This window comes from Sciurus carolinensis, chromosome 3 (assembly GCF_902686445.1).
Source record: "Sciurus carolinensis chromosome 3, mSciCar1.2, whole genome shotgun sequence".
Classification (NCBI taxonomy): Eukaryota; Metazoa; Chordata; class Mammalia; order Rodentia; family Sciuridae; genus Sciurus; species Sciurus carolinensis.
In genome coordinates, this window is record NC_062215.1 from 167851761 (window position 1) to 167866678 (window position 14918).

General features: G+C 35.1%; 1 protein-coding gene across 2 annotated transcripts in view; it reads right to left on the bottom strand.

The window, feature by feature from the left end:
- Positions 1 to 14918, bottom strand: part of Farsb (phenylalanyl-tRNA synthetase subunit beta) — a 64528-nt gene that overhangs the window by 38422 nt on the left and 11188 nt on the right. For both annotated transcript variants that reach the window (XM_047545800.1, XM_047545801.1), the window contains 7 exons: positions 14711 to 14826; positions 9383 to 9533; positions 8465 to 8573; positions 7248 to 7318; positions 5391 to 5452; positions 4178 to 4229; positions 219 to 280 (listed from right to left, as the gene is read on the bottom strand). In XM_047545800.1, coding sequence (XP_047401756.1) covers positions 219 to 280; positions 4178 to 4229; positions 5391 to 5452; positions 7248 to 7318; positions 8465 to 8573; positions 9383 to 9533; positions 14711 to 14826 — 623 coding nt within the window. The remainder of the gene's footprint in view (positions 1 to 218; positions 281 to 4177; positions 4230 to 5390; positions 5453 to 7247; positions 7319 to 8464; positions 8574 to 9382; positions 9534 to 14710; positions 14827 to 14918) is intronic.

Consider the following 14918-nt stretch of genomic DNA (forward strand, 5'->3'; position numbering starts at 1 on the left):
TGACAATAGACATCCTAATTGATGCTATATCATTATTTACCTCACTCTAAAGGCTATGAAACCCTTTTCTTTCAGGAAAAACTAAATAGCCTTGTAAGTACTGTGTACATGTTACACATGAAGTAATGGATGAATAAAATAATGACTTGATAAATAAATTCCAAGGGCCTAATTCCAAATCTCTCCTACAATAAATAAATGAAGTTTTCAAAACATACCTGATTCCAACTTTCTTGTTAATAAGATCAGCTCTAACTATCTCCTTTCGGTAAGCCAGTTCCTTAAAGAGAAGAGTTTGAAAGCTTAAATCATTCCCCATCAAATACAGTTTTAGACTCTTCCTAGTTCAATATTGTTGTTGCAACTTTATTACCCTGCCAAGAAAGTATCTCTAGAGTCACATATTGAAAATAAACTTGATGTTTTAAAAATTATTACAGAACAAATTTGCAAATTACATTCTTATATGAACATTGTACTTGCTAGATGATTTGTACTACTTGTGCCAAACATTTTTCTCATTCCACATTCCCTACAGTAAAACACTGCTGCATTACATCATTTCCAAGATGTTTATAAATCTTGCTAAAGATTTTCAGTCTCATCTCATGCAAGCAGGTGTGTGTGACCAAGAAAGAATAATTCAAATGTCACAATGTACCATCCTGAGTCTAAGAATATTAAGACAGGAGCTGAAGAAATAGCTCATGTTGGAGAGTGCTCGCCTAGCATGAGCAAGGACCAGGGTTCGAATCCCCGGACCCTCAGAGAGGAGGAAAAAAAAAAAAAAAAAAAAAGAATATTAAGACATTTCTCTCTTACTATTTCCCAGGTGGGGAAATGCAATGATGACCCAAGTCCTGGCTATCAATCTGCTCCAGGAGACAGCGGGGGTGGGAACATCTCATAAACTGATACTTACTATTCTTCAAATGGAACATAACTTACCATCTAGGCTTTTCCACACTTTGGAAACACGAATATTTCTTATTATCAAATTATTCTCAAAAATACAAATGTCACTAGCAAAAAGGCTATACATTTAAAAGTCTGTATTGATCCAAGCAAAGGCCACACACCAGAGTCTTGCTGCTCAAAATGCAGTCTTCAAAGTGAAAGAATCAGCATCATCTGACTGCTTGTGAGAAAGGCAGACTTACAGTCTTCAGCAGCGAAAAGTGACACTGTTCAGCCCACATTGCAGGCTATCAAGATCCCCTGGTGAACTGAGTGCACAGTAGAATCTGGGTGGCACAGACTGGTCTAGATGCTCAGATGACAACAGTAGTAACAAACCTTTACTGAATTTTCAAGTTACCGTGAGCTTAAGAGTACAAGACATACTTTAAAGATAATCTCACATAGTCCCCCCAATGTAAGTATCCTTATTTTATAGATAAGGAATGAGTTTGGGATGAAAAACCACTACTAGGTCACAATAACAGTAAGCAGCTGAGTCTAAGTGCTTAGAAAAATTCCTATCAGGTAATAAACATTTGGTATATATTTAGTGAATTAATATATGCATAAGTAACTAACAAATAAACTAATGACTTGATAAACAAATTGAGAAAACCTAATTCCTAAGCTCACACCATTAACCATTAAGCTCTGAGTCTCTACCACTTATTTCTTATTCCAAAACTATTTTCTTTTCCAAAAATAGAAAAGAACGTTCAAAGTATTTGTGAAATTTTGCTATTTCATGTGAAGAAGAGGCAGTAACTCCCCAGAGGATCCTTGCCCTCTGAAAAGACAATCTAAGAGTTATTCTAATGTAAGTTTAGGAGAAAATAAATTAACAAATGTCAAACAACAGTGTAGTACTCCTTTTCAGAAAGACCTCAAATTTATGAAAGCTCCCTTAACACAAATAAATGATTTAAGGAATCGTCTACATGAGAAAAATGAACCAAATACTAAAACACATTTCTTTTAGCATGATATTCTCCAATTTCATCCATTTGCCTGCAAATGCCATAATTTTATTATTCTTTATGGCTGAGTAATATTCCATTGTGTACATATACCACAGTTTCTTTATCCATTCATCAATTGAAGGGCATCTAGGTTGGTTCCACAATTTGGTTATTGTGAATTGAGCAGCTATGAACATTGATGTGGCTGCATCACTATAGTATGCTGATTCTCAAAAAACCAAAGGACGAATGATCTCGCTGATAAGCAGATGATGACACATATTGGTGGGTGGGAGGGAGGCAAGAATGGAGGAAGGAGGGACTGTATAGAGGGAAAAGAGCGGTGGGAGGGGTGGGGGGAAGGAAAAAATAACAGAATGAATCAAACACCATTACTATATGTAAATGTATGATTACACAAATGGTATGCCTCTACTTCATGTATAAACAGAAACAAGATGTATCCCATTTGTTTACAATAAAAAAATTTTTAAAATAAATTAAAAAACACATTTCTCCTCTTTCACAAAAGTATATACTCAATTTTATTAATACTTCACAATTTCACATATTAAAAAGAAACTTTCCTCAAATCAGACATTTTAAAAAACAATCTAAAAAGCTATATTTAGTTAAATGATCACAAATTCTTCATCTCTTTGCATCCAGGTTTTGCAATGTGACACTACAGATCTTATAGTCAGGAGATGGCATCTATTTTTCCACCACTTAAACCTAGCCACATGACTGGTGGAGGACAACAGGACATCATGCTTGAAAGCAGAATGGGCTTGCTCTCTTGCTGCTGGGAACCCAGCAACCAGCATCATGTAAAGAAGCCCAAGTGTGGGCAGGGGGTGTACATAGCTCAGTGGTGGAATGCTTGCCAGCACGCACAAGGGCCTGGGCTCCAGCAGCAGCAGCAGCAGCACATGTGCAGGCACGCACACGCGCGCACACACACACACAAACACAAAACCAAGCTAGCAAGCTGGATGATGGTGAGGGATAGTTGACACCCTGACTCCATGACAAGAAAGAAACATATGAGTGATGCCATTTCAGATCATCCTGCTGTTATTTAACCAGCCAAGTGGCTACCCATATGAGCAAGTTCAACAGAGATTAGCTAAGCTGGCCAGACAAAAAGAACCATTTGACCAAGAGAATCATGAGATAAGTAAATGGCTGTTACTTTAAGCCACTAAGTCTTGGGGTAGTTTGTTATACAACAAAAGCTAACTGAAAATAACAACTAAATTCCAAATCAACTAAAAAAATTTTTTTAAATGGTATTGACCAAGTAATTTCAGTTATGCCTTCTATGATTATACAGTTATTTTGACATACAATAAATTCTCTAGAATAAAATATGTTGTTAAATACTAAAGTTTTCAAAAGAGGGAGTTTTGATCATGGCAGGTTTAATCCACTTAGAAAGCAAGTACTATTTAGGCTGATTTGCTTCATAAATGACAATGGAACTGAAAAATCCAAAGGGAATAAAGCTCATCAAAGAATGGTCTTGCTGAGTCAGAACCACAACTAATCGACAATGATACTGTCGTGTTTTAGAATGGTGTCTTTATATGTAACCATCTTGGGGGGAAGTAAGATCAGTTAATTAAGAATACTACTAGTTTAGGTGCTGAGGGTGTAGCTCAGTGGAAGAGCATTTGCCTGACATGCATAAGATCCTGGGATCAATTCCCAGAATCACGAGAAAAAAGAATAAAAATAATACTAAATTTTTTACCAAGACTCTGTATCCTGACAATAACTGTACTTGCTACTGAATTAATCTTATTAATACATCTGGAATTATTTATTAGTTACAGAGATGGCCTTTAGCAACTGTTAATTCAAGTGTGAACAGACTAATTAGATTTGCAGGACTGAATAATCGTAAAGGGGGTGAGACTATAAATTACCTAGTTAGTTAATAAGAGAATAAATCATTAGAATTATGGCCTTATAATGTTATTACATAACCCATCATGTTGGCATCTGATGTCAGACTGTCTGAACTTAAGTCCTAGCTCCACCACTATATTAACAAACAGGCAACCTACTTAATATCTCAGGACCTTCTTCTAGAAAAGGCATAAATAATAGCACCCATCCTCACAGGGCTATTGTGAAGTAGGTAGCATGAGGAAAGGTGGGTGGGTGGATGGATGGCTAAATCAGCAGAACACAAGAACTCGTAAGCCATTATTTAGTAGTATTGGGTTCACCATCATTTCTTAAATACTTACTGGAAAGGTATTTGATTTTCCATTAGGAAAAATTACCTCAGCTGCTTCAACCCTAAAAAACAAATGTCAGAAATAAAACGCTTAAGAAGAAAAAAATGGGTCATAAATTCCAGAACTGTGCATGGTTAATAAATCTTTAATTTGAGCTACAACTCCAACCTCAATGCACTCAATCTATCACACTCTAACACTGTGGTGCAAACTAATCCTCCTATGTATATTATTCTACCACTTTATTTCCTAAAGCTCCCATGTCCCTGCAGGTAGTATCCACTTGAAAGCTGATTTCCCAGTAGTACAAAGCATGCCTCATGTATGGACTCTCTGCCAGTGTGGTATCCTAGGCTTCATCAAGGTAGTGTGTTACATGACAAAAGTTAACTGCTACAACCACTGAAATGCAAAAAATGCAAAAAACTGTTTAAAAAAAATAAAACAACTAATATAGCCCATACAATTTTAGTCATGCATTTTACAATTATGCATTTACCGTGAATTATAATTTATACAGTACACAGTAAGGACAATATAGGTTTTTAATTAAAAACATGCTTTGAGCCAGATACATGCCTTTAATTCCAGTGACTCGGGAAATTCAAGCAGGATCCAAGTTCCAGACCCACTGCAGCAATTTAGGGAGGCCCTAAGCAACCTAGCAAGACCCTATCTCAAAATTAAAAAAATAAAATAAAAAGGGATAGGGATGTAGCTCAGTGATAAAGCACACCTTGGTTCAAAAGTCCCTGTCCAAAAAAAGTAATACACACACACGCACACATACACATACACACACACACACACACACACACACACACACTTTGGAAAATGAAATATTACTGACAAATATATACCATACATATTTTGCTCTCATGTTTCTCTACCCTTGCTTAGTTGTGACTCTTGCTGTTCCTCATTCACATTCTCAGATCCAATAATTCCTAAATACACTCTAAATTTCACTGCCTCCAAGAGGCCTTCCCAGATAGCTTCAGCTGACAGGAACTCGCCCTTACAAATACCAGAACATTGCCAAAACTTCTAAAGTATTTCTCACTTTTTGCTTTCTACATTACTTAGCCATATGTTTTACTCTTCTAACATATTCTACATCCTAGTTATAGGAACCACATTTTTTCATCATTATATTTAATACAAGGCCCAATGCCTCAGCTTCAGAACAGAAGCCATCAATAAAGATGTTGGATAAACTTACGTGAACTGATTTTCACAATATTCACTGAACATGGTGACAATAATATCAAGAACTATTTTTGCCTGCAAAAGAAAAAAAGTATTATGGTAATCTATATGTTCTCCACTCAGAGGGCAATGAATATTTAAAACAATTTAGTCCCCAAACATAAAATGGGACCCTTACGTTTATATTCTAAGAAAGAAAGTGGAATAAAAATTTATGAGTAGGCCTATTCTTATCTTCAGGTGCTCTGCATTTATGCAGTTCTTTGAGAGTTACAATCCATGACTGAGACAAATTGTTTAGTCCCCACCCCCAACCTTAGTTCACCACGTTTCAAGAGAGATAAATGGTCAATTACTGGATTAAATGTTTTCAATTTCATAAGTCTCTCAAACCAGACTGCCCGAATACTGGCTCAACCACGACTAACAGTGTGACTCTGAACATGCTAGTTATCCTCACTGCAGTTCAGCTTTCTTACCTGTTAAGTGGACATAATAGAAACTCCTATCTCATTGTCAAAATGAACATCAAATGCATTAATATATATATAAAAGAGTGCCCAGTAGGTAATAAGGGTCATAAGCTTGGCAAATAATCTTTTAGTGAAAATAAGTAGGAAAAAATATGCTAACCTTATTGGAATGTATTCATTGCTCTCATTGCTCTTATGTATACTTAACTCTCAGATAAGCTTCAGAAAAAATACCTAAGGTCTGTCAAATAAACAGTTAAATCTACATTACCTTGACAATATTCTGAAGGCAAATGACAGGTAAATGTTACAAACGAAATACCTTAACATGTCCCCAATTTTGTAAGACCTACATGAATGCCATGTATCTCCCCTACCTCTATACTCCAGCCTTGTACTGCCATTCAAGTTTACCTTTCTGAATTTGCTCAACTTCTACCTCACCCTATGCTGATATATATGTCACCCAAATATGGTGACACATGCTTGTAATCCCAGCTACTTGGAAGGCTGAAGAAAGAAAATTGCAAGTTTGAGGCCATCTTGGGCAACTTAATGAGACCCTGTTTCAAAAATAAAAGGTCCCGGGATGTAACTCAATGGTAAAGCACCTGCCTAGAATTTTTGATGCTTTGGGTTCAATTTCCAGTATTGGGAAGAAAAAAAAAAAGAGCTTTCATAGTAATTCATTTCGACTTAATCCAACATAGGTAGCAAATAAAAGTGAGTGAACAACTGATAATCTACTACTTCTGGATAATTTTAAAACTTCTCTACAGCTAGTTCATTTTTTAAAAAAAACTTCAAAGTACACAAAGGAAATCATTCAGCATTTAAATGAAACCAACTAAGATAAATGATTTTTACAGATCTTATTATGGTACTTATTTTAATATCTTTTTTATAGTCATGTATATGGCTAACTCTCCCATTAGACTAGTTATTTGAAGTCAAAAAACATGTAACTCATTCTTAAATTCCTGGCACTGGAAAAACATGTAGGTGCTCATTAAACATTTGTCAAATGAATGAAAACACCATAAACAACATACAGAATTTACAGTTTTAATCTTCTAAATTTCTAAACATGTTCCTACCTATGAAATAACTATATCTTAAAATATATCTTAATTTTTATACAGTTTGGCTTAAAAGCAAAATATATCCTATTTCATGGTAAAAAATTCGAAGTTTTAGCTGGTGTGGTGGGGCACACCTGTAAGCCCAGCAACTTAGGAGGCTGAAGTTGGAGGATCAAAAATGCAAGGCCAGACTGGGCAACTCAGCAAGACTGCCTCAAATTAAAAATTAAAATGTGCTATGAATGCAGCTCAGTGGTCAAGTGCCCCTTGTTCAATCCTAATACTGGAAAAAAATTTTTTTGAATTTTTATTTACCTTAGTAAAGTCAGTTCCTGTGCATTCGATAAATACATTTCTAGTATTTACTGTTATTTTGGAATGATTCCCTGCAATGAACACAAAACAATAACAAAGCAACCATTTTAAAAAAATAATTGTACTACAAAGCTCAACAAAATAGAAACTACATTTTAAATTTAGAACAAAATATAAATTAACATCTTAGAGATAAGGGAATATACAACTTTTATTTTAAGGTCCCATGGCAAGTTGGTGAATACAATAAAATAATGCCAATCCTTTATTGAGACTGTTACCTAATCATTACCACAACCTATGACTGAACTACAGACAAGACAACTAAGATTTGCAAAGGTTAAGCTACTTGCCATGATCACAAGCTAGCAAACAGCAAGTCTAAGTAAGCTCTGGGCATAGATCTAGTTAACCATAAGGCCCATGTTCTTAACCACTATTAACTGCTAAAGTTCAAGATCTCAAGAAGAGGATTTTCGCCAGGTACAGTGGTGCACACCTGTAATCTCAGCAGCTCAGGAGGCTGAGGCAGGAGAATTTCAAGTTCAAAGCCAGCTTCAGCAAAAGTGAGGCACTAAGCAACTCAGTGCGACCCTGTCTCTAAATTTAAAAAATACAAAAATAGGACTGGGGATATATCTTGGTGGTAGAGTGCCCCTGAGTTCAATCCCTGGTACCCCCCAAAAAAGAATTTTCCTTCTCATAGTGAATTAGCTAAACCTCCTCCTCACGTCCAAAAAGCCAAATATCCATGACTTAGACATCTTTAAATTCTGCAAACACATTCAAATTGCCTCATAAAATAACCTTCAAAAGGAAATTAAGAGTGGAGAATATAAAGTTATAGTTTAACTATAAAACTACAGGTAAGACAGAGTTTGACTTTTGAGTTTAACCAAGTAAATGACTACTAAAACTAAAATATCAACATACTTCAGAAGACTATAACAGAACCCAGAAACTGGTATCAGGAAATATTTATAAATGTATAAATGTTGATAAGCACTCATACATTTATAAATATTTACACATTTGTAAATTACATAAAAATCCTTAGTAAAATATTATTAAGTGAATGAAAACTATTAGAATAAAATCAACAAAAGACCTAAGAGAATCAGTTGTTTGATTTGATCAGTCAAGTTACAGAGAATCTACAAAATTGCTGAAGAATAAAAAAAACAGCAATAATCCATGATGCTCATAAAAAAACTCACCATTGATGATTGGAGGCATTGAAAGGACGACACCATTGCTATCATAGATAACTGGGTACAGAGGTTTATTTTCAATAATATGCAAGTAATGTTTAAGTTGGTTGTCAGTCTGAAAAAAAAATTAAGTCAGTTATTTTAAAAATTCCTATTATTGTAATTAATTTATATACTATCCTGATATTTAAAAAGAGGGGGGAAAGTCAGAAAAACATAAAATATTCCAAATAAAAAGTTCTTCACTTAAAAGATTTTCAAACATAAATCAATATCTTAACATCTTTATACAATCTCATCTCCTACTGGGGACAAATGAAAACACAACTGAGTCATTTTTCAAGAATGAAAATACATTTACACTGGTGTGCCCAAATCATCTCAAACAAAATGCAAACCATCACAAAACTATTTATCTAAACAAAAAGAAATCACTTGCAAATCAGGTCAAGGATAACAGCTGCTTTTTCCAAAATGACATGTACTATTTCTATTTGCTATTTGCAATTGGAAGTGTAAGGAGAATTCATTTTCATTGTTGGACTCTAAAATGCTAGTAATGAGAGGTAGACACTTTATGATAGTATCTCTCCCAGTCACCTACTAAATATTACTTTCCTTATATTTGCATGAATTTTAATTATACACAGGTATGAAGATTAAAATGTGGTACAGTCTCTATCAGTGGTTCTTAATTCTACAAGTACATTAAAATCACCCCACAGATTAAAAAAGTTAATAATAAATAAAACAAAATTATGATGTAGGCCCCACTTTAAATCAGAGGAAATTAGTATCTCTGGATTAGAGCTGAAAACTTGTTTTTTACAAAGCATTTATTACATCTCTCTAAATCCAAGACTTAACTTTGAACACATCTGATGATTTATTAAAAGCTAATGCACAATAAAAAAGAATATTTACCTTATATATGTTCATTAATTCACAGGCTGTATACTCCTTAGTCTTATTCAGAGGCTTGAATTTGATATCTGAAGGGCGCTTTGCAGTGTAGGTAAATGGACCTGACAAAGTGTCCAAATCGTGAGTACCAATGGCAACCAATGCTCTTTTCCTAAATGTTGAGGAAGAGGGAAAGGAGGGAGGGAGGAAAGGAAATGAAGGAGAAAGATCTGAATATTTCAAAGCAGAAATTCTAAAAACAACACAGACCATATGTTTTAAAAACTTATTTTAAACACTTCCCTAAAACAGCTCTTTTGAATGTATGACATCTTTAGTAGAATATAATAATTAAATTCTTACAACTCTTCAAGTACTGAGAAATTATAAAACTATTTAAAACACTTCAGTGTTTTCCCAAGTGCTGTGTTACTAGGATTGCTTCAAGTCAGTATTTCCTTTACCTTCTTTAAACTGATTTCTTCTTCATATCCTCCAGTAAACGTGAATTATATACATGATTAAGGTAAGCTATTTAATTCTTGTATTCTGGTGGGTTTTTCTTTCTTTTTTTTTTTTTTAACTTTCTCTATTTTATTAAATTTTCTGTCACATAGCTGTATTACTTAGGCAATGAAAAGAACTTAATTTTAAAGCTGTGAATAACACATCAAGTTTAACGTGTAACAAAGTTCAAAAACTAATAATGCCAGTTGTTCTATAGTTTATCCACAAAGAATTTAAGGTAATTTTAGGAATTTATAGCAAGCTACAAAATAGAAAAGAAAGAAACAGAAATAGGGATATAAAACAAAGCTAGGAAATGTAATAATAAATTAGAATCTAAAGACCTAAATCTTGCAGAAGGGTCACATATTTGAGTTTAAAAATTTTAACAGGGAATTCAAAATGAGAAATTTGGTCAGAACTTGTAAGATTCCTTTAAATTAGTTTATCATATATGTGCACATATATTTGAGTACTTAAACAGAAAATGCATAATACTGAATTTTGATCAAGAGTGGTGAACTACAACTTTATAAACGATGGTTGAATAGAACTGCTGGCAAGCAAAAAGGAAGCATTACTCAATGAGTTGCGTGCTTATGGAAGACAATAAACATAGAACTACCACACAATGAAATATACATGGTTCAGTAAGTTTGGATAAATTAACAAATGTCAAATCCAAAGGTAAGAAGGTAGACTTGTCAGTCATAGAAAAGAGCACTGCTTGATCAATGAAAAACAAAAATAGAGGAAAAAAATGAATAAAAATCAATGAAACCAAAGTTTGTTCTTTGAAAGATCAATAAAATTGAAAAACTTCTAACCACACTGACAAAGTGGGGAAAAAAAGAATAAAAGACGTGACATCACTACAAATACTAAAAGGATAGTAAGAAAACATTATGAACAACTTTATGGCAATACATTGAATAACTTAAAATGGACATATTCCTTGGAAAACATAAATTTCTAAAACTCACTAAAGATGTTAATTAGGATTTACTGGAAGGAAATGACTCTAGCACACCAGACTATTAGGATTTATTCTCTTCTTCCCTTAAAGAAAGCTCATGGTTTCAAGAAATAGTATACAAAACAGAGCTTGAGTTTCACTTCGAAAGGTGGCAGATTAGAAGCACTGAGCACTCGCCTGCTTCTCCATGAGACAGAATTAAGGCAACTGGAAAGTAGCTGCTTTTTGAGGTGGATGATCAGGGGGAAAACACTAGAGTTCAACAGTGGATAGACGGAGAAACCTAGAGACTGTGGACAGTAAAATAGAGGGTCAGACAGAATGTCCCAGTACCAACTACACGGAAGTGCAGTTAAGGAAGAGGGAAGGCCCACTTGGTGGGAGTGGAAATAAAAGAGGGAGAGACCCAGTGACCATTAATAGCACAGTTTTCAGCAACTTGCAGAAATGCAGTCTAAACAGACAATAGTCCTAATATTTCCATGGTGAACGGGCTCTGGAGTTCTCTGCACTTCCAAGCATATTCTCACAGTGCTGCAACTGGGAGTCACATTGAAAAGGGCCCCTTTGTCTGAGCTTTCTGCTTTCGGAGTGAGAGGCCCGTGCATTTCCCTGTCTCTAAGACCCCAAAGTAATATCATGGCACTGCTGAGTGGTGGTCCTGAGAGTCAATCACTCCCATACCCTTGGGTTGAGACTAGAGGTGAGTGCCACAGTGGGGAGCTTGGACTGGCCCTCTGACTTTCCCTGAGAAACAGTTGGGGTTATACCAGTGTCTGCATAGAGTAAAATTCCAAACCTACCACTGTGATTGGAACACCCAGTAGTAGAACCGTTTTCAAAAAATAGCCAATATCAACAGAGCCCAAGGAAAACCCCAACACCTGACAGGGGTCTCTATTCCCATGGAATAACCAGAACACATACATGTACTCTGCTCGGTACACCACACCCTTTAACCACCTGAGCGTCCCACTCTTGTAAGACTGACACAGAAAGCAATTTCTCAGGCTCCAACACAGTACACCTTGTATCAAGAGGCACAGTTAAAGAAATCACAAGGAAATTGCACTACAAATTCCAGTTAGAATTAAAGTCAACACTACACCTCAAAAAGATATCCCAGATACATTTTCAGGAAAAGGTTCTCACATAAAAGTGGAAGAGATACCCATCCCAACAGGTGCAAAAACCTCCACAGAGAAACACCGAAATGTAAAAACACAAAGCATGTGACACTTTCTGAAGTTCGTAACTCCCTAATAAGAGAGGTCAAAGATATCAAAGTGATCCAGGCATGGTGGCCCATGACTGTAATCCCAGTGACTTGGGAGGTTGGGGCAAGAAGATGGCAATTTGGAGGCCAACTTCAGCAACTTAGCAAGGCCCTAGGCAATTCAGTGACACCGCATCTCAAAAAATAAAAAAGGCTAGGGAGGCAGCTCAGTGGGAAAGCATCCCTGGGCTCAATCCCCACTACCAAAAGAAAAGGTTCTGAAATGCTAGACAAAGAATTGAAACAAAACATATTTTTTAAAATTCAGTGCAATTCAAAAGAATATAAATAATCAGTTGAATTAAAGAAAACAAGATAGGACATGAATGAGAACAATAAAGAGATGCAAATTTCTGAAGAGAAGAAAAAACAAATCTTAGCAATGAAAAGCTCAGTAAATCAGATTAAAAACTCAACTAAAAGCCTTAACAGACTAGATGAAGTAGATGAAAGATTATCAGCGCTTGAAGGCAACTCTGCTAAAATAGTATATTGAAAAGGGGAAGAGAAGGAAAGGAAAGGAATGGAATGAAAAGAACAAATGAGATCTCTGGGTCACCATTAAAAGATCAAATATCTGAATAATTACACACTAAAGGGAAAAGAGCTACATACTGAAAGCTGAGGAAACCTACTTAGCGATAAAATAGCAAAATCAATCCCAAACTTTGGGAAAAACAAAGACATCCAGGTACCATAGACATTTAGAACCCCAAATAGACCTGACCAGAAGAGAACTTCTCCATGACATTATAGTTAAACTGCCCAAAGTAGAGAGAGAACAAAGAAAGAACAGTAAAAGCTGCAAGAGAGAAGCACCAAGTCACATTTAAAAGTAAACCCATTAGAATAGCAGCAGAATTCTCAACCAGGAGGCCTTGGAGTAATGAATCAAAGAAAATGGGCTAAGGCTATGGCTCAGAGGTATAGCACTTGCCTAACATATGTAAGGCCCTGAGTTCAATCCCCAACACTGCCAAAAGGAAGTTTTAAAAATAAGGAGGGGCTGGGGCCATAGCTCAGCAGTAGAATACTTGCCTAGCATGTGTGAGGCACTGGGTTCGATCCTCTCACCACATAAAAATAAATAAATAAAATAAAGGCATTGTGTCCATTTACAACTAAAATTTTTTTTTAAAAAAAAGGAGAAAAAGTCCTTCCAAGAAAAGCAAAAAACTAGACCAGCATGACCATGAGACCAGCATTGCAGAAGACACTCAGGGAATCCTAGATCCTAAAGAAAAAAGATTAACATAATCACTAAAGCACGGGAAAAAATAAGTCTCACTAGAAAACGAGACACACAAAAAAGAAATAGAAAAAAAAAAATCGAACATCGTCAAAGGAACAAACCATCAAACCTCAAAGACAAGATAGGAAGAAAAATCAAACCTGAAGAACATCAACAAAATGACAGGGATGATGACATACTTTTCAATAATAACCCTGGATGTAAATGGTCTTGGTCTCCAATTAAGACACAGAATGGCTGAGTAGACAAAATAAGACTCAGCAATAAGCTGCCTACAAGACATTCATCTCACCTACAAAGACATAGTCTAGAAGCATGTATAACTGTCAAAATCTTTCAATCAACATGATATAACTTATTCAGAACTAACACAAGGAAACGATATGTTAGCTCAAGTTTGGGGTTTCTCATTATCAATAAATATACAGTTTTCACTAGAATTTTTGAAATACTGAAATTACTTCAAGTACTCCCATTCTTATCTTCCCAGACCTTTAAGGGTTTGAATATCACTTAATTGAAGAAAGTTGTGCAGGAAATGATATACAGTAATGTAGAGAAAGAATAAGTACAATCATGTCATTTAAACAAGTCTTTTAATTAATTAATTAATGCAGTGCTAGAGAATGAATCCAGGGCCTTGCACATGCTAGGTACACGTTATGCCACTGGGTCCTAAACTCAAGTTTTATCTGTCAATTCATAATTATATTTATTCAAAAAGTGAGATCAAGTCAAATTCTTTTTTTCCACTTTTAAAACGCTATATCAACTAGGAAAGTGGAATGAATCAGACATATCCATATTCATATATGAATAACACACCAGTGAAACTCCACATCATGTACAACCACAAGAATAGGATCATAATTAGAATGAGTTATACTACATGTATGTATGTCAAAATACACTCCATTATCATGTATAACTAGAAAGAACAAATAAAAAAAAGAGGAAAAAAAAATCAGTTCATTAAAAAAGAAAATGTTAGACCATACTTTACCATGGAGTACACTTAGCAGTATAATCCATTAATGCTTTGAATGACAAAACTAGAAAATTTCTATGACTAGATTAATTCTTCTCTAAATAGCATTCAAAATTTACTGATTATTTCTCCATACATATATCATTTATAAACAGTAACAAATCTGTCTGGTAAAGCAAAGGTAAGCTCTCATATACCATTAGTTTAGAAATGCAAGAGGAAGAAAAGGAGATGGATAGAGGGAGAAAAGGTAGAAGGAAAAAGAGGGAGAAAGGAAACAAAAAAAGGATGGGAAGGACAGGAGCAGGACAGAGGAAAAAGCAAAGAGGAAACAAGACAAAACGAAAAACCTGCAAATATTCTGATGTAATTTCTCTTGAAGTTCAATGAAGCTGTCATATCGATCTTTAGTAAACTTAATATTCCGGAGAACGGCTGCTACTGCAAAAGGGCGTACTTTAGCTGTCTGAAATTAAAAATACCATTAGAGATAGTAAATATTAAGGCTTTTCTTTGTAATAATATCTTATAATAGAAAGGTAGCTGCACACTTCTAAC